Here is a 22,572-nt window from a genome sequence, read left to right as displayed (position 1 = left end):
CATAAATATTGAATTTCAGGAAAACACAAACCATATAACCCCAAAACCCTATCTAGGGGGCAGAAATTAGCTGGACACTGAAATCCAATTACTGTATTTCACCGCTGAAGAGATATTAGCGGAGGAAAGGGAATAATTAGGTTTGTAGCAGTGACACCCTCTAAGAAGGAATACTCGTCATATTATTCAGGGCTACCATTTAGAATTTATTAAAACAGTACTATAGACATTTTTTAAAAAAGGAGAGGTTTTGCCATTAGCAGGACTCACTGCATGAAAATCAGGGAGTAAAACTGACAAGTGTATTTTCATTGTCCAACCTACTATCTATGCTGTTTCAACTTTAATAGAACTTTTTCTCAACACAAGGAAATATTGGCTACCAATATTTTAAATATTACATCCCTTTAAGGCAGAACAGTGACATTGCGCAAAGTCCCGAACTTAGAGAAGACTAAAAGCCACCAAATGACTGACTAACTCAAGCAAAAAGTCTCCTTTTAGGACAATTTGGAAAGCAGTTTAATCTGACATATGCATTCTTCAGTATTTAGCGATGAGAATGAAATTCCCAAAGACAAGACAGAAGTACATCTACCTTACGAATGCAACAGTGTCAAAAAATCAATTTACAACATTGGTCCCTGACCTGATTATAGCATGTAATGTGGATGAGATCTTAAATGTATCCTGCCCAAGGTTTTACAATGGTTATATATCTCCAACAATACTTTATTTGTAACACTAAATGACATGTGACAAATGGCAAATTTTCTTCAATGCATGTTCACAAAAAAAAAAACCTATTAACATAGATGACTTTTCCCCTCTAGCACACAACCCTGAACAGTTACGCAACCACGATTATAGGAAACATCCACGATTATAGGAAACATCCACAGACCTTTTTAACTCCTAGGATATCTTCAATAAGCGTTGCTGTTTGCAGAAATGTTTTTTTGTTTGTCATCAATGTAAACAGGAACAACACAAAATCATTTCTTTCTGCCAATCGTTTAGTGACTCCTTCAGTCTAGAAGAAAGCGAGGTACGGTAAAATACACCCAACAATGGCAGGTGGCTGCACTGGCAAATCAGATGTGATAATCATATGTAGCAAGCCACTTTCAAACACTCTCTTGGTTACCCATTCGGCAAGTCCTAGAACTTGGTGACGTGCTGACCAGGAAGATCAACAATTCAGCTAATCCTCATGGGGCCTGCCAAAACTACAGGTCCCCGGGATGAAAAACTCCATTTTGACTTGAATTGTTTGCCTGCTTGGAACAAGATTAAAAGTTGCACAGCTGGATCCTGTGTTGCTTGTGGGCTTTAGCTCTCTATTGGAGCTGACAGCAGTTGCCTTAATCTCTCTTGCCTAACTGCTAACATAGTTCTCAGTTGAACAGAGTTTGCTCAAAGTTTCCACTGACTTCAATGGGGCTAGTATTTCACCCCGATCACTGGTTGGAGTAAGGTTGCTCTTTGGTTTAATTCAGTATTTTTTATTCCAGAAAATGCTACCCCAAATGCTTGAAATGCTGTCTGTTCAGAGTTCAGCAAGACTGACCATGTACTAGTGGCCGTAGCATAGAAACAAAACCTCAAGAGGTCATCGAGTCCAGGCCCTTATGCTGAGGCAGGGCCAAGTAAACCTTGACCCTCCCTGACAGGCGTTTGTATAAACTATTCTTAAAAACCCCTATCAATAAGGTATTGATCAAATGGATTAGATATCAGCATAGATATCATACCTAGATATAAAGAGAATTAATCCAGAACTGCACCAAGACATTAGACAGTCTTACAATCCTGAAGAAACCCTCCACTCAAATCCATCCCAATAATCCAGAGAGGGCACTACAAATTGAAATGAGTTAAGTCAGCCAGCAGCTATTCTATGGATTGCAAATGCGCTCGTCTTTAGATCAAATGCAGCTATCAAACTACCTCTATTTTTTCCCCCTTAGGAGATCAAATAAAGAATGCTCAAACACCACACCTTGCCACTTTTACTGGGTCTCTGTATTGTTTTGAGAACACTGTGTACGAATACTTTTGTAATGTTAAGAGAAAGTCAGTTTCTCTAAAATGGCTCCAACTCAGTGATTACATGCAGCATTTCATTAAAACTACTGTATTTTAAATGTGCTCTCAGGCTTGTGATCATTTATCCACTGAAGGGTTATGACTAACTATACAATATTGAAAATACGTTCCTTATTGACAGTGTTTTAGTCATTAGATATGCACTTTAGGCCTCAATTTTTGAGCCAAGTTCTCTACAGACTTCTAACCTGCAGCCCTTCCTCGGCACTCAGGTTCCAGTGATTGACCAAGGATGTTCTGCATATGAATGGTCTGCAGGATCAGGCCCTAATACCCTCGGTTGACTAGGGTATTGAACAGCACACAGGCAGAGATGCTCAAATTAATGGGCATACGTTTTTCTAATTTTGATATTTATGTTTCTAAGTACAAGAGCTGAAAATAGCTCTCAGATGGGAACATGAATATGTAGACGAATGTCCACAATAGTGTGTCAGAATTACTGGGCACTCAGCTACTGCAGTAATGCATTATAGAAAGGCCTATAAATAAAACACTACTTAAACACCCAAACACAGAGAGAGGCTGAATATAGTAGGTCCAGATATGTAACCAGACTTTGGAAAATGTTGCAAACTAGAGTTGCATTATGTCTTTAAATTATGTTTTAAAGCAAATATACTTTCATTCCTGGGGTATGTGCTGCCAATGCCGAAGCGTGGAACATGTTTGTTTGCAAAGAAATGGAACAAAGTATTTTTTAAAAGGTAATACTTACACATATGCAAGTGTTGTACAATATGCTTAAGCAGTCCTTGATCAGGTCGTCACTTACTACAAAGCAAAAATAAGACACCAATTCATTACACAGTTTCCAGAACACTTAATTTCTATGCTATAATCATAGAGCATTGTGTATGACATTTTATATATTCAGCTAAACAGCCTGAAACGGATATGCAAAAAAATTAAGCTGCAATTAGCAAGCAGTTAGAAATGATTAATGAGATACCCGAGCAGTACAGTCCAAGAGATTTAATGGCCTGAGGACAATGTTATAGGGCATGCTAATTCTGACCTACATCCAACAAACATCAGTCTTCTGGTCTTTCCCTCCTCGGATTAACCGCAACCAACTAACATGGTTTCGAACAGGACGCATTTTCCCAGCGTAAACAAAACCTTTGACAGATTTTATCTTGATATTTCACCTGTGAATCTCAGTTGCTTCACTTGAGAAGTGGGGAGGATATCATAACACTTGTCCTTCTCAGAGGTATTGCAAGGACCAGATAGTGTCAGGTAGACATGGAAGATGAAAAATACAAATATTGAGCCTACTGAACTGCTCCAGCAGATAAAATGCTATTCTGAAGCAACTAGTTAGTTCACTTTGGCACACTCCCTTTATTATATAGTTAGGAAATTACTATTCATTACATGTCTGGAAAAATAGGATTTTCTTCATGACTCACTCAACTGCTCTGTATTCTAGGGACAGCATTCTGGAGGGATTGAATAGGAGCTATATAGCCACCAGTAACTTCAGTGGAAGTTTCTAACATTTGTGGACATGCCAATACCTGGAAAACAAATTTATACACTGAAAAAAATACAGACACTAACAAACTAAGCCTTAAACACATACTGACTATAATTCACCCCCTCAAATTAGAACCACAAAGAATGACTGACATTAGTTTTCCTATTTCAGGAAAAGTGAATCATTTGTTTAGTAAAGAAAGGGTGAAAGATATAAATAAATGGAGGAGGAAACAAGGAAAGATATTGAAAAACAGCTATTTAATCTTAAACCTTTATCTACTTACTTTTCGGTTTCTTTTTCTGTGTAATTAGTGTTGGTCTCATGAGAATTTCCACTAGAAGCTGTGAAAATAAGAGAATGAACTGAAGTGTAGAGTCAATCAAAAAGACACCCAAGACCCATGTTTTTTTCTCTCTAAATAGCAAGCCCCAAATCAGTCCGATTTCTTACAGAGCTACAGATAACAGTGAGGGAACTAGTACAAACATGGCTACTTCAATTTACCTCCTTTCTGGTTGCATGAAATATCATGGGGCTTGCTGCTAAGCTAGTGCTCTGGTTTTGGAGGAAGTCAGGCACTGCACACATTCCTCCTACACCTTGCATTGTCCAAGCACAAAACAGCCGAGAGAGCACTTAGCCCAATGGGATCCGGCCCTTTCGAACTGAAGTAATAAACATATTAAATGAAGTATTTCAAACTTACCAAAGTGTTTTTTGAACCAAGTGCCCTTTTCCACCCCTAAACAAGATCCCATTAACAGATATTCAAGGTCACAGATTGAAGTAATGCCTAGCCCACCAGATTTTAGCATCATTTCAATCCTACGGGAAAGCACCCACAGCTATCGCCCTTACAACTGGAAGCAAAAAGAATTTTAGATAAAAAAAGTTTTCCTTAACTGATTATGCTAGTTAGAGCAAGAGGATTCTCCTCCTTAACAGTGAGCAAAGGTAATTAACAGGAGAGATTTGGAGGGAGTTTAGAGAAGGACCATGAAAGGCTTTCCTTCCAGGTTCTGCACTTGACATTTCAAACTGCTTAGTGATTCAACAGTGGCGGTGATCTGCTACACATGTGCCATGTTCTCTTTCGTGCCTGAAGATGGAAGGGATTTCCTGTGCATAAAGTTCAAGTTGGTGGCTATGCTGGAGGAGAAAATTCCTGGATTGGAGCAGGAAGTAGGGATGTTACTGAGAATCAGAAAAGCTGAGTAGTTCCCAGTCAACCAGCTTCACAAAACATCAGTACTCCAGGTCCTGAAAGAATACTTGGGGGGGAGGGGGGGATTTGCCATCAGAGCTGCTATTTCTCCTACTCTCCTAGCCAAGGTGACCACCACCAGGAAGGCTGTTTTCATTGACAGGTATGTAAGAGAATGGGTAGCCATGGGTTTGAAGGGAGGTCTAGTCAGGCTTTTCAACATTAGGTTTAGGTCCCATTTTGGGGTGGGATGTCAGGGTTGCGGAAAAAGGTTTACTATACCCCCCAAGGAATCATTTTGTGGTTGGGTGCAATAGTACTGAGTATCCCTCTACTTCAGGGGTGGCCAACCTACGGCTCCGGAGCCACATGCGACTCCTTATATAGGCACTGACTCTGGGCCTGGAACTACAGCGGCCAACTTTCCAGTGTGCTGGGGGGTGCTCACTGCTCAACCCCTGGCTCTGCAACAGGCATTGCCCCCACTCCACCCCTTCCTGCCCCATCCCCAGATCCTGCAGTTCCCTCGCTCCTCCCACCCCGAGCCTCCTGCATGCCACAAAACAGGTGATCGGGAGATGCGGGGAGGGAAGAGGAGGTGCTGATTAGCGAGGCTGTTAGTGGGTGGGAGGCACTGTGAGCGGGGTGGGGGAGCTGACGGGGGGGCTGCTGACTTATTACTGTGGCTCTTTGGCAATGTACATTGTTAAACTCTGGCTCCTTCTCAGGTTGGCCAGCCCTGCTCTACTTGTTGGTGAAAGGCTGCTATAGCCACTAGGTGGACCCTGAGTGAACTGAGAGAGTCTCAATTTTTTTTTAAGAGTTACTACATAGCCTAGGAACTTTGGAAGAGTAGCAGATGTCGGAGAATTTTGTTGGGATTTACACCAAGTCTGAAACCGGAACCACTTTTGCAGGCAGAGTACGGAGTGTTGTGGATTTTTTTAAGCATAGTAATACCTCTTGTACCTCATCCGAGCAGGAGCTTTCTCTGTGTTGGAACCATGAAGGAGCCAAGCCTTGAGGCAGAGAATCCTCAGGTTGGAACATAGAGTGAGTTCTTTGTTCGGCAAGAGCAGGCATGGAGTGGACTGGAGAGAGCTCAGTGAGCACATCGCAAGTTGTGACAGGTAAGGGTACCAAGTCCTTCTCAGCCAAGTGGGGGCAATCAGTATGACATGTGGTCCTTCTTATTTTATTTTTAATAGGACTTTCGATAGTAGGGGAAACTGAGAAAAGGCATACAGAAGGTCCCAGTCCCACAGAAGAAGTGTTGCACAGGGCGTATTGCCCCATCCCTGCTTTGGAGCAATGTCATGGACATTTCTTGTACAGGTAAGTAGTGAACAGGTTTGTGGTTGGTCCCGTCTCCCCCCCCGTTGCCTTAATAGGTCATGGCTTTATCTCCCATTCATGGTCGTGTGGGAACTTGCGACAGACTGTGCACTATAGAGTTTTGTGTTCCTGGGAGATAGGCCGCTGATGGCGTGATGGGGGAAATGCACCAGTTCCCTAACCTTAATGCTTCTGCGTGGAGGGAGGGTGACCTGGCTCCTCCTTGTCAATATATGTAATATATACATACTATGTTATCTGTTAAGACTCATGTGTGTTCCCTTGATCAGCGGGAGGAAATGGATGCAGGTATTCCTGACCGCCCTGAGGTTGAGGAGGTTGATGTGGGAGGATATCTCCATAGATGACCATTTGCCTTGTGTTGTAATGTCATTTAGATGTGCACCCCATCCTATAAGGGATGCATTGGTGGTGAGAAGTAACGACAGGGAAGTTGGCAGAGAGATCTCCTTTTTGCAAACATTTGCTGTGGTTTTCCACCAGTCCAGGGAGTTTTTGACCTTGGTGGACAGTGACAGGGGTTTGTCTTGTCTGTCTATCTGGTCTGTAGACATTGCTGAAACAACTCTGGAGACACTGCACATGAAATCTGGCATGAGGTATCACTGCTGTGCTGGCTGCCATATGCCCCAAGAGTTGGAGCCAGTGTCTGGCTGATATTTATTTGGGGGCTATTTTGTACTGTTTATGAATGTGGCCAAGGAGAGGAACCTTTGCTGAGACAGGAGCGCTTTGGTCTGTAATGAGTCCAGGTTGGCCTCTCTGAATTCCAGGTGCTGTACCAGGGTGAGGGTTGATTTCTGGACATTGATCTTCAGACCCAGTTCCATGAACAAGTCTATTGCAATATTGGTAATCCAGCAAGCCTCGTTGAAGGAGACCATCGTCCAGGTAGGGGTAGGTCATGATCCCCTAGGAGTGTAGGTGAGCAGCCACTACTGAGCAGACTTCGGGCTATCATCAGCTCCAACGGTATTCTCCAAAGGGGAGTACTCTGTACTGACAGTGGTCTTGTCCCAGGGTAAATCTGAGGAACAGCCTGTGGAACAGTAGGATTGAGATATGGAAATAAGTGTCCCAAAGGTTGAGGGCCGAAAACCAGTCTCCCTGTTCCAATGATGGAATAATTGTTGCTAGAGTGGCCATCTTGAATTTTTGGGCTTTGACAAACTTGTTGCATGCTCTGATGTCTAGTACGGGTCTCCAACCTTCCTTCCTTCCTTCTTGGGTACTATGAAATAGCAAGAGAAAAAAAAAATCTCTTTGCCTCGTAGATGTCAAGATACTTGTTCTGGGGCTCCTAACTGGAGGAGGTGATCTATTTCTTGTTGTAGTAAACTCTCGTAAGAATGGTCCCTAATGATGGATGGAGAAGTGTGTTGGGGACAGGGGTAGGTAAAATGGATGAATACCCCTATTGCAAATTATTTCCAAGACCCATTGGTCTGATGTTATATGTTCCCAGATGCTGCGGAACGTGGCAAGGTGGTAGTCAAATGGGTAGGATAGGTTGGTCAGCTGTAGTGGTTGAGGGGAATGGTTTGTCGACACCTTGACCGACATGTCAAAATTCATGCATGGAGGTGGATGGTTGTCACATGGAAGGCTGTGGACCTGATGGATTGCGTTTGGAGAACCTAGATTTCTTTCTTTGAGATTTGTAAAAAGCATTGAGTTGGGTATTGGGAGGTACAGGTTTTATGTTGGGGCTGTGGCCTAAATTTTCTCTTTTGTTCAGGCATATAGATCCCTAATGAGCAGAGAGTGGTCCTGGAATCTTTACGGGTATGCAAGGATGCATCAGTCTTTTCAGCAAAGAACTTGGTACCTTCAAAGGGAAAGTCTTCAACAATCATCTGCACCTCTTTAGGGAAGCCTAAAAGGTGTAACCATGATGCATGTCACATAACCACCGCCATAGAGATGGACCGGGACACTTATCAGCTGGATTGAGGGCTGACTGGAGTGTTGTTTTGGCTGTTGTCACTAGCTGCCCCTTCTGGACGATAGCTCGGAACTGGTCACGCTGCGACTCTGGGAGCTGATCAGTAAAGGTGTTGAGTTTTCAATAACTAACAGTCATATTTTGCTGTTTAGGCTTGATAATTTGTGATTCAAAATTGCAATGTGGCAGAGGAATCGGCTTTTCTCCCAAAGAGGTCCAAACATTTCCCATCCCTATTGTAAGGGGATGATCTCATTTGGTGCTGGCGGCCCTGGGAGTTTACCGGGTCCACAACAATGGAGTTGGGGGCGGGGTAAAAAAGAATTCTGTCTCCCTAGCCAGAATGTAATATTTTTTATCCGCCCGTTTACAAGTAGGCATCACCGATGTTGGGGTTTACCATACACTTTTTGCAGGATCCAGAAGAGCCTCACTGAAGGGTAAGGCTATTCTGGAGGACGAGGAAGAGCGTAGGATGTCAAGGAGTTTGTGGTGAGTGTTCTTGACTTCCTCTAGGGGTATCTGCAGCATGTCTGCTACCCTTTTTGCCAAGGCCTGGAAGAGCTGGAAATCATTGGCTAAGGATGGTGGTGGAAGCATGATTGTCTCATCTGGAGAGGAGGAAGATATATTAGTTCTCGGTGTAACCTTCTCATATCTGTTCCTCCATAATCTCCTCTGGACATTCCGAGGTTCTGGATGCCATAGCCAAGGGAGAACGTCTCAGGGACTCACAGGTAAGGCTGGAAGCCTGAGAGGTGTGGGGGCGATATGCCACCCAGAGACCCCAGTAGGGCCACTCAAGTGGTGGGATAGAGCTTGGTGGTCGTGCCCATGGCTGGCCATATCATGGTGGCAGTGCAGCAGGCTGAGGGTATGCCTGAGGAGCCTCTTGATAATGGGCATCATAGAGAGCATGGGAGGAGTGGTGGGAGATGACCTCCTCTGGCTCACTGTCTGATTTGCCACTATACAATGGCAGGTGCATGGCAGAGTACCGGAGAGGATTCCCACACTTGGAGAAGACTCGGTACCAAAGTCTTGGTGCTGAGAAGAGGAGACTCTGGTTTAACAGATATCCTGACATCTCCTGAGTGCTGGAATTCCCTGGAATTGAATCGGACCGATCCGGTGCTGTTGGTGGTACGGAGGAAGTCAGGGATCTTGCCTGCACCGAACGCTCCAGTGCTTGCTGGCTCACTGATGATGGCGCTGAAAGTACAGTGCGTACTGGAAGTGTCTTCTTACTGGTGTGCTCCCTGATCCTGTCTTTTGTCAATGCATCTGAAGAAGTGGGTATTCACCCACGAAAGCTTATGCTCCAATACATCTGTTAGTCTATAAGGTGGCACAGAACTCTCTGCCGCTTTCACAGATCCAGACTAACATGGCTACCCCTCTGATCTTTGTCGATTGTTACAGTTGGGGCTTGGTGCCTGTGCCCATCAGGTCTTTGAGCGTGTCTATGGTACCTGCAGCTCCAGACCCTCGTAAGCTATAGGTACCAGGCTTGGATGGTCTTGGAGCAGACACTACCAAGCTTGCCGGAGACCTTTTGCAGCTAGCTCATGGCTCACTCTGGAGACTCACTGCTCTCTTTTTTAGATGTACAAGAGGGGATTTCTTTGACCCATAGTTCCTGGATGTTGAGGCCTATGGGGGAAGACTCATGCCTTCTGGGTGACTCCTGGCATGGACCCAGAGAAGGTTGGAGGGCTGTCTCCATCAGGATGATCTTCTGTCAACTCCCTATCCTTTTGAGACCTGGGTTTATTAAATTGTTGACAGAGACCCACATTCTGCAGAATGTGGTTTTCCCCCGAGGCAGCCTATGCAGCGAGAGTGTTTCTCTGCCACAGGGATGGCCTCCTTGCAAGAAAGGCACTTCTTGAAGCCTGGTGAGCTGGGCAAATCCTGTTAGAAAAAGGGGTCCCCAGTAAAAAAGGGGGGGAAATAAACAGTTTTTCTGTTTTCAAAGAGAAAATAAAGAGAAAAAACAATTAAGACTGAAGGAGATTAGCATTTTTAGTAGTTAAAGAAGTTAATGATCATGAACAAACTGCTAATTGCTGTGTCTCTAGCCAGGGGCAGCTGAGAACGAACTGAGGGAGTTAGCTCCCATGTGCTGGTTAGCCTTGTGGAGGGGCACAAGGAGGACACTGCACATGCAGGTCGAATGGAGAACTTTAGTAGTAGTGTCCGATCAGTTGCATAGGGACACAAACACCTACAGTGAAGCATCCATAGGGACACTGTTCAAGAACTTCTGGCCTCAATCCCCAATTCTGCCCCCACTTCCCTACCACATAGCACAGAGATCCTTGGACAGAAGACACTTAAGGAGTGCCCAATACCATTTGATTAGGTTTTTGTTTTTCGTTTTTTTTTTTGGGGGGGGGGGGTTGCAGAACTTTAAGTATCCAAAGTATTGTTAGCATTTTCTTTTTTAAAGTGATATTTGCTTCTTTTCATGTTATACAATATATATTCATGTATGTAATCAGAAATCTATTTTTTTTTTTAAACTTAGTCTGGTATCTGTTTATCATTTCCAAGAATTTAGCAATTTTCTTAAACCCCACGGAAATATCAGGCAGCAATGTAAAAGAATATCATCTTTGTTATGTGCCCAAGAGCCCGAACAGAAACTCACCAAATCTTTTTATACCACATGGAAAAGAAAGTCTCTTGCTTTTGAACACGTAATATCTTGGAAAGTACTTGCAAACCAAACTGAAAGCAGACGTAATCTTGTGGTGATTCTCTTATGAAATCAAACATATATGACAGTACAACCAAAGCTTCTAATCATATGTGATTTGCATTTATAGTCCCTCCAAACTGTTTGATTTAAAGACACTTTTCCCATTTACTCTCGTTAAAAGCTTCAGAGGGTTTCTCAACTATAGCCACGGTTAACAAAAACCCCAAACACTTACATCTACTCCTCCAAACAAATCAAATGTGTAGGTGTTTGGGAAAGTGGATTCTTGAGCAGCTTTTCTATCTTCCGTGACAAACGCCATGGCCTCCATTGAGAGAAGTGGAGAAATTTCCTGAGAAGAAAAAAAAATGCCACCACCACATTCAGTCAAAACACTAGCAATGTACAATTTCTGTAACTGCCCTAGAATAACTGGATGATCATCTGATGCCTAGTTGTGATTACATGCCTCTTTATTTATTCCACTTCACAGATGGGCATTACTCCATATGCCCGATTTCAAGGACTGAAGCTACAACTGCATGAAGTCAAGTTTCCCAACATGCAACAGTTGAAGAGACTGGCTTCCAAGAAGCAGGGTGGTATTTCAGTAGAGTCAGTGACTGAGTATAGATTACCTTGAGGATGCTTTGGCACTGAGAGAAGTCGCTGTTCGGATGGCTGTTCTCATATAGTTTCTGCAACAGCAGGGGAATTCCATTCCATTTTGCTTGTTTATCCCTTTCCTTTAACAAGGCCTCAGTGATCTACGACAAGGGAGAATACCATTGGCTTTCAGACTAACATTTGCTTACCCCTTCCCCATACTGCATGCCACCATCAGGTAAGCTCATGACTCACCATTGTTATGCTCCCAAATTTGGTGAGCTCTCGCTTATTTTACTCCATTTTAACCACTGAACGTTTCCATACAACACAAACAAAGGAATAATTGAAGGGGTTCTCTAATTTTAAGGTAAATAAACCATAAAAAGGAGAAAACAAGAATCTATATTTGGGTACCAAATAAGATTATTCCAGCACAAACAGAGCAAGAGAACATCCGTACCAGAAGACCCAATAGTAGAGATCAGCATTTCGCCTCTCAAACCACTGGTCCAGGACCAGCGTCTGAATAATCTTACTGATCCTGAAAGGGTTCATACTGGTTTGCCAAGGTGTTGTAGGCATTACAGGATGAGAGATCTTTGTGCAAGGGTGTCACTTAGTATATTAAATATTTCTTTCCACACTTATGATATTGTCTATAAAATCTCAGTAGTTCCATTACATTTAGTAAGTTCATATTTCTCCCTGTGAGATTAGTAAAGCCAGCATCATAAGCAGCTCCTGTTTCCTCTTTCAGGAATTACACTGGCCCAGCGAAGTGGAGAGAAGGGTGGAGTTAAAATAAAATTAGACATAAAGGCTCTACCAACAGCAAGTAACAAGGAAGAATAAATACTTCCCAAAAGTCCCCACCACCTCTTTAGCTGAAGTGATCCACACTTCCTCAAAACTTTGGAAGTTCCCTCCAAAATGATGTACCAACACTGCTTTGAGCATTGTACTCAATAGCCTTGGCTCAATAGGTGGGAGGATCGACAGCCAGGGAGACAAATAGGAAAAGAAGGTCAGTGACTTTAGAGGTAGCCTGAAACAGTGAAGCTAAATTCTTGCCGCTGGAAGGTCCTTTCTATTTGTATAGGTTTTCTTTAGTCTTGTTTGAAATCTGATATCATAAGGCTCCCCTTGATTGTGGATACAAACAACTGTTTTTAATGTCAGAAGCAACACAGGACAGATCGCTTTGCAGATAACTACAGCAAAAGATTCATAGTGAAGATGTAAACAAACTACTGAAGTTTTGTGGAACTACGAGAGGTTTTCTAGTCATCGGGCAAGAAAAGTGACAAAAACAATCCAATGAAAAATTAAATTAAATGCCCTCTGTGCTTAAAAGATTATCAGTTACCATACTGCCTTTGATTCACCCTCTCCCCAGAAGAATTCAAGGGAACATGAGCTACTGAATGCTAGACTCATTAACACATACAGAGCGGAAATTTCAAGCTGCTTTCACAAAATAAAGAAGAGGCTGCTAAATTTACGCTGAAATTCAAGAGTGGGAGAGAGAGGATTCAGATAAATAGAGCCCTGCACAGATACAAAAATATGGATCCGCAGTATTTTACCTGTATCCACATCTGCACCCAGCAGCAACAAGCTGTTTCAAGCACTAGCGAATGAGGGGGATGGGGGGGGCGGGGTCTTGAAGGAAAGAGGCATCAAGAGGGTGGGGACTGGGAGTAAGGGGCAGCACAGGGGCGGGGTCTCGAGGAGACAGGACAGCGTGGAGGGAGGGCTGGGTGGAAGGGGCATTGCATCACATGCTGTTCCTGGGAGCTTGCGAGCAACACACAGCAGCAGCGCTGTGTTGCATCACAGTGGGACAGAGGAGTGAGGTGTTGGGGCCCTGCCCTCTCCAATCCCTGTGGCTAGGAGCTGGCAGGCTGGGCCCTGGACTGGGAGCACGTCCAATGTTGCCGGGCCGGGCCCTGGTGGGGACGCTGGCGCTGCCCGAGGGGCTCGAGCTGCTGGACAGGAAGCAGCGCAGCGAACAAGTGCTGGAGAGCCCCGACTCTGACCTGCCGCCCAGCCACTGGCTGTTGGCCCCAAGCACTTTGTGCCCCCTGGGCTGCCCAAGTCGCCGCCAGGGAGAAGAGCCCTGCGTGGTTGTATCCGCATCCGATCCACTATCTGCAAAAATGGTCCGCGTATGCGGGTATCTGCGGATTTGCAGGGCTCTTCAGATAAACTAGATAGAAAACAATGAGAGGTCACGAGAGAAATTTAAAACCATCCCAGGTGATGCTCAAAATTCCTTAAAACAATTGTTACAGTAAGTTCCTGGCATTAGTTTATGACTCAATATTTAGTCTGAGATACATTTAAAGACACCTATCAAAGGCTCTAGGCACCTTTGACCTACGTTTAACATACATACTCCAACTAGTACCCAAAACAGTAAACCCAGCATCCTTCCCAAAACCAGTGAGACAAGATACCCAACACCCACCCTGTGCCCAAGAGACGGCCCTTAGCATACCCCTGCCTCTCCAAAAGCTCAGAAAAAAAGATGGACTTTGCAGCAAACCTAGGTTAACAGAATTAGGCTGTTATGGACTGGTTTACTGGCAGAAGGACCACTGGAAAATGAATTCCAAAGTCAGAGGCCCCTCAGATCACTCTGTCAGCAGTCCTTCAAAGTCACCAGTCCACAAATCCTAAAGTGGTAGGCCAGAAAAGCAATGCCCTACACTCAACTCAATGGCATTTCTGTTTGTATGCAACGCAATAACTTTGGAATTAATCAGATGCAATTTTCAAAAGTTTCAGGCATGAAAGGGCAGAACTGTTGATTTTGATGGGGGCTGGGGGAGAGACAAGAGAGAAAACCAGAAAAGCCTATTGCCACAAAAACCAGGGGTTTTGATTTTCACTAACACCAACAACAATAGGGTTCTGACCAGAGAAAGAGGGGCCTTGCTATAGTGGGGGAAAGGGCCCAGCTGGCTGTACAGCTTGGCCTATATAAGCAATTACGTATTCAACCCTCTAGTAAGTTAGTGCTTTTCATGACCCATTTGAATACTGTGGTAGAGTCCCAGATTCTAAGCTGTTGTTTTAATGAGGGTAGCAATATCTTATACCTCTATCTATACATTGCTCTCTTTCTTTAGTGAAAAGAAAAGGAGTACTTGTGGCACCTTAGAGACTAACCAATTTATTTGAGCATAAGCTTTCGTGAGCTACAGCTCACTTCATCGGATGCATAAAAGTGGAAAATGCAGTGAGGATGTTTTTATACACAGACCATGAAAAAATGGGTGTTTATCACTTCAAAAGGTTTTCTCCCCCTCCACCCCACTCTCCTGCTGGTAATAGCTTATCTTATAAGCTATTTGAAGTGATAAACACCCATTTTTTCATGGTCTGTGTGTATAAAAACATCCTCACAGCATTTTCCACTTTTATGCATCCGATGAAGTGAGCTGTAGCTCACGAAAGCTTATGCTCAAATAAATTGGTTAATCTCTAAGGTGCCACGCGTACTCCTTTTCTTTTTGCGAATACAGACGAACACGGCTGCTACTCTGAAACCTTTCTTTAGTGAGTCACCAACATGCTCCTGTCCCCATTGCGCAAGACTGAGCATTAATTGCACTTCAAGGAGTAGAAAAAGGGCCTGCTTATGAAATCAAATTTGTTCAGGGATATAAGCTTCTTTTCTTAGTAGTTCCTTTTTGCTAGTTATGGCAGGAGGGACGACACTCAACAACAAGAGGCTGGACAGTGTTGGTTGGTACCAACAGTGTCAACTTTCCTTTGTAGGAAAGCCTAAAGAGCATTGTAACCCGCTACACTTGAGTCAATTTACAGTATTGTGTAGTAGCTAGTTCAAAATAGAAGAGTGCTGTCAAAAATTGAGTCTTATATAAAGACCTTAATCCCAACAAACCAGAAATGGAAGGGGGGCGGGGAAGAATTGGAGATAACCCTATCTCCTTAATCTTGAAAGTCTATGAAGATTCTGAATGCAGTTTGATGCAGATTCCAGTTGGGATGCATAGCAGCAGAGAAAATACAGATCTTCCCCAGGGTGGACTACTTCCTGAGTGGATGGAGCAGGGAGGGGAAGTTCTTGGCAGGCTGTGAGGGTTTTTTTTTAACAGGGGCAGTGCCCCAAAATTAGACACCAGGAAAACACCAAAGATCTCCCAACTTAAATTGGAAAAAGATGGAAGGATTTCAACAGCGTTTAGGTATCTCACAAACTAGGACCTGAAGAGTGGGGGCAATGGATGCTCGAAAGCATATATAAACTGCACCAAATGCACTCACCGTGCGAAAACTTCTACAGATTCTCATTTCTAAGTCTCTCAATTCCAGGAGAAGTATATGCCACAACAAAGAGCACTTGCTGGAGAGTCTGGAATGGAAAGAACCTTTACTCAACTCAATACTACCAGCTGTTTTTAAGAGAGTTTCCAGAGCCCCCCTGCCATTACCAAGAAGGAACTAGTCACAAAAAAGAGTAGGAAGCAAAGCTTCCTAGAACCTGGAAGCGGAGGACTCAGTATCATCCACCGCAATGTGGTCTGTGAATTACACCTTGCAAATCTAAATTACTGTATTGAGCACTTCCATACTACGACAGACACTAAAATTTTTACATACAAAAAACATTAAAATTTACCATAAAAAGAACATTACAGTTGCTAATTCAAGCACTCAAGTTACGAAATGCCAGAATTAAGGTTTCCCATGCAACCTTCATTTGACTCCCTTGTGTGTATGCATTATGATACACTCTAATTACAGGATCGTAGTCTATTTTTCCCCCACAGCACCTGTCTCATTCAATTCACAGGATGGACTGTGTTCAGAGGCTTCCAACCTGCTAACCCTTATGCATATGATTAACTTTGCTACCATGAGTGCTCCCACTGACCTGGGCATGTTGTGATAACTGGGCCTATAAATTTGCCCTAATTGTGAGCTCAGCCGTGAGGAGTATACATTCATAAAATGTCATAACCACCTATAACAACAAATGTTGATGGGAAAAAGTGAAAAAGCAAGACAGAAAAACTGAATTAGTCCAAACAAAAAAGGCCTACAGCTATAACTCAAGGACTGTTTTATGGAAAACAAGAGAAGTGTAGAAACAGAAATCAGTAAACCAAAACTAGTGTGTCAGAAATTAGGCCTAACTGGTGGACACCATAGTAAGTGGAATGGGCTATTCCACCCATCACTCCCTTTAAGGACCCAAAAGAAAGACTTTGGGGAGAAAAATTGGCTACTGGAGTGAGCTTCACCATCATGACTTACACCCCCACCATCTCTTGAGACCCCAGGCCTTGTTATCCTCATCCTGAAGGATGTCCTGACCAGACCAGGCCAGAAAGAGGACCCAGGTGACATTGCCACCTCTGCCAGCTCTGGCTGAAATCCAACTACTACCTGGGATGTGAGATTTCATTCCCTCCCGCCGTCCTTTTCCTTCCCAACCTTATTTCTTCTCTTTTCTCTCTCTCTCCTTCTGCCTTCTGTTTAATAAGAATCTGGCTTAGTCATCCAAGACTATATATTTTGCAACACTGCTGCAAGCCTGTGACCAGAAAGAGGCAGCTAAAAGTAATACCCTAAACAGCCTCATCCTGGTACAAGTTTGCCAAGTCTCCATGTGCCCATCCTAGACACTACAGAAATATTCCTACTGATACCCTTGCCAAATTTCAAGTTTTCTGTGACGAAGCTAGAGCTTCTCAACAAAATGGTTGTAAGATGTTTTTTCCTAACCTCATTGTGAGAAAAAAGCTGAACTGTTTTTGCTGAAGTTTTCCAACAAAATTCAGCCTGAAGCAGACATCTGGTATGAAAAATTTCAGCCCAAACATTAAGTTTGGCTAAGTTTAAGCAACTGAAAACATGGTCTTACAATGGAAAATGCTAGACAACCTTAACTAGAGGTGTCGCTACCAGCACGACCCATAATACATTAGATAGGAAGAACAGTACAAAACGAAGCAGCTAATTCCTGAGACTTGCTGAAACTTTGAGTGTTGGAAGCTGCATGCCCGCAAAATTGTTAGTAGAAAGGTTTCGGCTCACAAGCTATGCGGATCTCACAACACTGCTGTGGGGCAGAGGCTTACCCTGTGTAAGGTAATTACAACCAGGTAATTGCCACTCAAATACTTCCTGAACCTCCCTTCCCAGCTCTCTATAATCTAAGGCTAAATTTATACTAAGGAGTTACGTCAACCCAGCCACATCCCTGAGCAATGTAATTATGCCAACCTAACTCCTGGTGCAGACAACGCAGTGATGACAGAAGAAATCTTCCATCAACCATTGTTGCCAAGAAGGCCAATGGCATTTTGGGATGTGTATGTAGGGGCATTGCCAGCAGATCGAGAGACGTGATCATTCCCCTCTATTCGACATTGGTGAGGCCTCATCTGGAGTACTGTGTCCAGTTTTGGGCCCCACACTACAAGAAGGATGTGGAAAAATTGGAAAGAGTCCAGAGGAGGGCAACAAAAATGATTAGGGGACTGGAACACATGACTTATGAGGAGAGGCTGAGGGAACTGGGATTGTTTAGTCTGCGGAAGATAAGAATGAGGGGGGATTTGGTAGCTGCTTTCCACTACCTGAAAGGGGGTTCCAAAGAGGATGGATCTAGACTGTTCTCAGTGGTAGCTGATGAAAGAACAAGGAGTAATGGTCTCAATTTGCATTGGGGGAGGTTTAGGTTGGATATTAAGAAAAACTTTTTCACTAGGAGGGTGGTGAAACACTGGAATGCATTACCTAGGGAGGTGGTGGAATCTCCTTCCTTAGATATTTTTAAGGTCAGGCTTGACGAAGCCCTGGCTGGGATGATTTAGTTGGGGATTGGTCCTGCTTTGAGCAGGGGGTTGGACTAGATGACCTCCTGAGGTCCCTTCCAACCCTGATATTCTATGAACCTAGCTACCACCTCTCAGGGAGGCGGATTAACGATAACAGGAGAACCCCCTTCCATTGTTGTAATGAATGTCTACACTGCAACACTGCGGCTGTGACACCGCATTGGTATAAGGCCTGGTTTTACACTACAGTTAGGTTGACAAGGCAGCTTATGTTGACCTATGTCACTGTACACACTACAGCCTTGCTCCCGCTGATGTCAGTGCCCTACTACACTGGCAGGCATAGGGCTTATGTTGGTGTAGTTAGGGCGACACAGTGTCAACGTAAATGCTGCATTATTTACATTCGCTGTTGGCAAGAAAGCCAAAATTGACAAGTCCTGCTCCCCAGCTGGGTTACTGCCGGGTCTTCGCTCCAAACCAGGCTACCACCCAGGCTCCCAGCTTGGGCTGCCCCCACCCCAAGTCCCGGCTTGGAGCTCTGCTTCCCCCCCCCCCCCCCCCCAGCTGTATCAAGACTCCAGGCTCAAAGCCCAGCTCTCAGCTTCCCTGCTGGGAGCACAGCAGCTGACTGGACTCAGAGCGTAGCTCCCCACTTCCCAGCTGGGAGCGGGAAGCCCCAGGCAGCTTCCTCCCTTCCCCCCTCCTCCCCCCACCTGCAAGTGGGAAGGCAAGAAGCCCCAGATGGCAGCTGGGTTCGTGGTGGGTAGCTGCGCAGAGCTCAGAGCCCTGGCTCTCAGCCCCCCACACTGCCCCTCTTCAGTTGGTGGAAGAGCTCCTCATGAGGATGCGCCCCACCAACAGAAAGAGGGCAGTGTGTACATCAGCCACCACAGTTATTACTGTGGTGGCTATAGGTCAACCTAACTTAGGTCAATTTAAGATTGTAGTGTAGACATGCCCTAACCGTAGACATAGCTTAAGATATCCATCTCTATGCATGGCTTCAGTCGTCTTCTTTTATACGGAAATAGCAACATTTATAAGTTAATAGGTCTGAAATCCATCTGAGGGCTTCAGGAACTGCAGAATACACCTTTGCTAATCTTCCTGGAAAGGAAAAGATGGCTCCATTAACTCATAGGGAGATGACTGTTTATCCCCACGATACTCCTTTCACAGACAGTGCACCTTTGGCCAGCTCATGAATGGCACCAACAAAACCACGTCCAGCCTCCTTCTGTAAGAAGGATCAGCATGATATGGGGCACTGAAAAGGGAGACAACCTCTCACCCAAAGAAAAGGGGTTCTTCGGTAGGATTATTCTACCCTCCTTCATCCCCTGCACATTCATGCAAAATTTAGACTGAGAATTCCACAATGAAGTTTGCCCCTGTTGTGTTGAGTTAGATGGGCAATCCGCTGCAGGAGAACCTGCTGAGAAATGCTTACAGAACAATGGCACACCTATTGTAATCAGAGAACATTCATACCCAGGCAGAGTCCACCACCACATTTCAAAACACTCTGGAGTCTCTTTATCCTAGAAATGTAGCCTCTTGGACATCACCATAGACCAGTAGTCCCCAAACTGTGGGGCATGGAGGAATGTTGGGGGGGGCACACAGCAGAGCCTGGACCAGCCCCCACAGGGGGCGGGGATGGAGCAACACCCAGCCCCGCTCTGCCCTCAGCCCCCTGTCCCCAGCCCAAGCTCTGGTCCCACTTCCAGCCCCCTGGCCCCAGCCCCAGTTCCGGTCCCGACAGTGGCCCCTTGCTCCCAGCCGCAGCCCCCAGCTCCTGGCCCCTGGCAGGCAGGGGCACGGGCCAAGTAATGGGGGGGGGGCGCGCCCCCATGACCAAAAAAGTTTGGGGACCATTGACAGATTAAGATAAACAGAAGTTCCAGGCTATGACTACCAGACTTTCCCTAGGGATGGGACTGTATTGCTTTCATCTGTTCTTCCAGTGAACACAGACATGTCTCAAGCAGGAACATTTTGGATTTTATTGTTTAATTGTACCCGAGGCCCATCATTCAACAAACAATCCACTGAATTTAGAATACATACTATGCACGCATGTGCATACAGCCCCTCTTGAAGCTTGAGCTTTCATATCAAGTACAACACTTATCAGCTACATCTGGTCAGCAATTTTAACAAAATGTTCTTTTCCATCAGAGAATGCTGATTCGCCAGAAGTGAAATACCTGTTTCTCTGCTCCAAGATGGAATTTTGGTCAACATCTGAGACACCCACCCCAGAATAGCCACTAGTTCTGTGGTTGAGGCATTCACCTGCAATGTGGGAGACCCAGACACAAGACCAGTCTCTGAATCAGGAAAAGCATCAGGTAAAGCAGGGAGCTGAACCTGGGTCTCCCACATCCCAGGTTAGGGACTTAACCACTGGCCTATGGATATTCAAGGACAGGAGTCCCTTGTTTTCACAAAAAAATTCCAAAAGGTGTTGGTTCATACTGATGCACAACACCGAGGTTTCAGCATTTGGCTTTGATTCACAAATAAGAATTTTTGCTTTCCACCTTGCCCTATTGTCAGCATCTAATTTAGGCTTGAGCTCCTTTGGGCGGAAACCTTGTCTCCATCTGTATACACAGTACAGTGCCAAGCACACTGACAGCACTTACCCAGCATGCTCTTCAGACAAAACAAAATCTTGTCAAGCTGAACTGAAGCTCCTGAGATAGAAAAAATTCCATCTCTAATTAGAAATCCGACAGGCATTCGATCCTGTAGATCCCCCCACCCCCACAGTAGGGCTCCTTTCTCACTGAAGTACTTAACCCAAGGTAAGAAGCTTGTTCAAGAGGCTTACATTTCATGGCTTTCAAGCTCTAAATTTAGTTAACTAGTATATCAGAGCTGCGCGAGAGCTACAATACAGACACGTTTACACGCGAATCTGCTTATCGCACGGTAGCGCCATGCTTCCCAGTGCTACCTATTTAACACGCGAGACTCGTTAATACGCGGTACAGGAACTTGCTATGTAGCTCTACAGATTTGCTCACTAACTCACGGACATAGAAATCGACAGGAAGTACAGAGCGGAAATGTGTTGTACATCTTTACCGATATTGGTAAAGACATATCACGCACGCTTAGTCATGGTCACGCTAGAAATATATATATACACACACACACACACACTACATTAGAAAATTTTAACCCTAGGCCTAATACTGCATAATGGCAGAGGGAAAGCATCAGCGTTCCTACACGGTAGAAGAAAAGCTAGCTGCAATAGATCAAGTAAGTAGCGGAGAAACCCAGGTCAAAGTTTCAAAAGATATTGGGACTGCCGAATCTACTCTCCGAGAATGGCTAAAAAACTAATCTAAACTGAATGGCTTTGTACAAAATATCGATTCGGCCGCGGGGCTTAAGCGAAAACCTGTGCGCTATTCAGCGAAACCCACAATAGACAAAGCCATGTGCACAGGGTTTGCTCGGGAAAGGCTGAAAGGAATGCCACTAAGTGGGCCAATTCTTCAAGCCCAAGTGACAAAATTTGGAAATTTAACGGGGGATGAATCATTCCAAGCCAGCAAGCGGTTTATAAGTCATTTTAAAAAGCGTCATGGCATAGCGCAGTAATCTATTTCTGGAGAAAGCCGATCAACCGATGAATCGGCCGCCAACGCATTTCCCGCAGAGTTAAAATCTATTTTACAAAATGAAGACTACCACGAAGAACTTTATAGTTGAGATGAAACATCTTTATTTGCAAAACTGCTACCTGACAAGACTTTAGCCTTTAATTATGAGACACAGAAAACAGCTGGATTTAAAAAGATAAAAGATTGTGTGACTCTTCCTTTTTGTAGTAATAAGACAGGCAGCCATAAGCTTGCCCCCTTCTCATTGGCCACTTTCATAACCCTCACTGCTTTAATCAACTCAATAGATCCAAACTGCCAGTAATATACGCTAACAGCAAAAATGATTGGATGACTGGTTCCACAACAGCTTTGTTCCAGCTGTTCGTAAGTATCTGCGGTTGAAGAAACTTGAAGCCAAAGCACTTTTGCTACTTGACAATTGTCCAGCCCATCCTCCAGCTGAATCACTGGTATCGAGCGATGGAAAAATTCGAGTGCTATATCTACCATTCAACACAACATCAAAAATTCAACCTTTAGACCAGGGCATTATTCACAATTTTAAGAACAATTATCGACGGGAGCGGATTCCGGCAATCGTGTCATGCACGTCTTCAGGCATTTCTGAATTCCTGAAACAGTTAAACATGAAGGAAATTATTTGTTTAGTTAAAGTTTGGGAAGGAGTAAAACAAAAGTTCATTGAAAACTG

The 22,572-nt window shown here is 44.3% G+C and overlaps 1 protein-coding gene across 1 annotated transcript in view; it reads right to left on the bottom strand.

The window, feature by feature from the left end:
• TRPC4AP (transient receptor potential cation channel subfamily C member 4 associated protein) overlaps nucleotides 1-22,572 on the bottom strand; it is a 70,395-nt gene that overhangs the window by 33,414 nt on the left and 14,409 nt on the right. Inside the window, exons 2-6 of the mRNA XM_073309576.2 lie at nucleotides 11,443-11,571; nucleotides 11,040-11,156; nucleotides 3,879-3,936; nucleotides 2,828-2,883; nucleotides 905-1,033 (exon numbers count right to left, since the gene is read on the bottom strand). Coding sequence (XP_073165677.1) covers nucleotides 905-1,033; nucleotides 2,828-2,883; nucleotides 3,879-3,936; nucleotides 11,040-11,156; nucleotides 11,443-11,571 — 489 coding nt within the window. The remainder of the gene's footprint in view (nucleotides 1-904; nucleotides 1,034-2,827; nucleotides 2,884-3,878; nucleotides 3,937-11,039; nucleotides 11,157-11,442; nucleotides 11,572-22,572) is intronic.

The sequence above is a fragment of the Lepidochelys kempii genome, chromosome 13 (assembly GCF_965140285.1).
Source record: "Lepidochelys kempii isolate rLepKem1 chromosome 13, rLepKem1.hap1, whole genome shotgun sequence".
In the NCBI taxonomy this organism is placed as follows: Eukaryota; Metazoa; Chordata; order Testudines; family Cheloniidae; genus Lepidochelys; species Lepidochelys kempii.
This window is presented reverse-complemented; position numbering and strand designations above follow the sequence as displayed.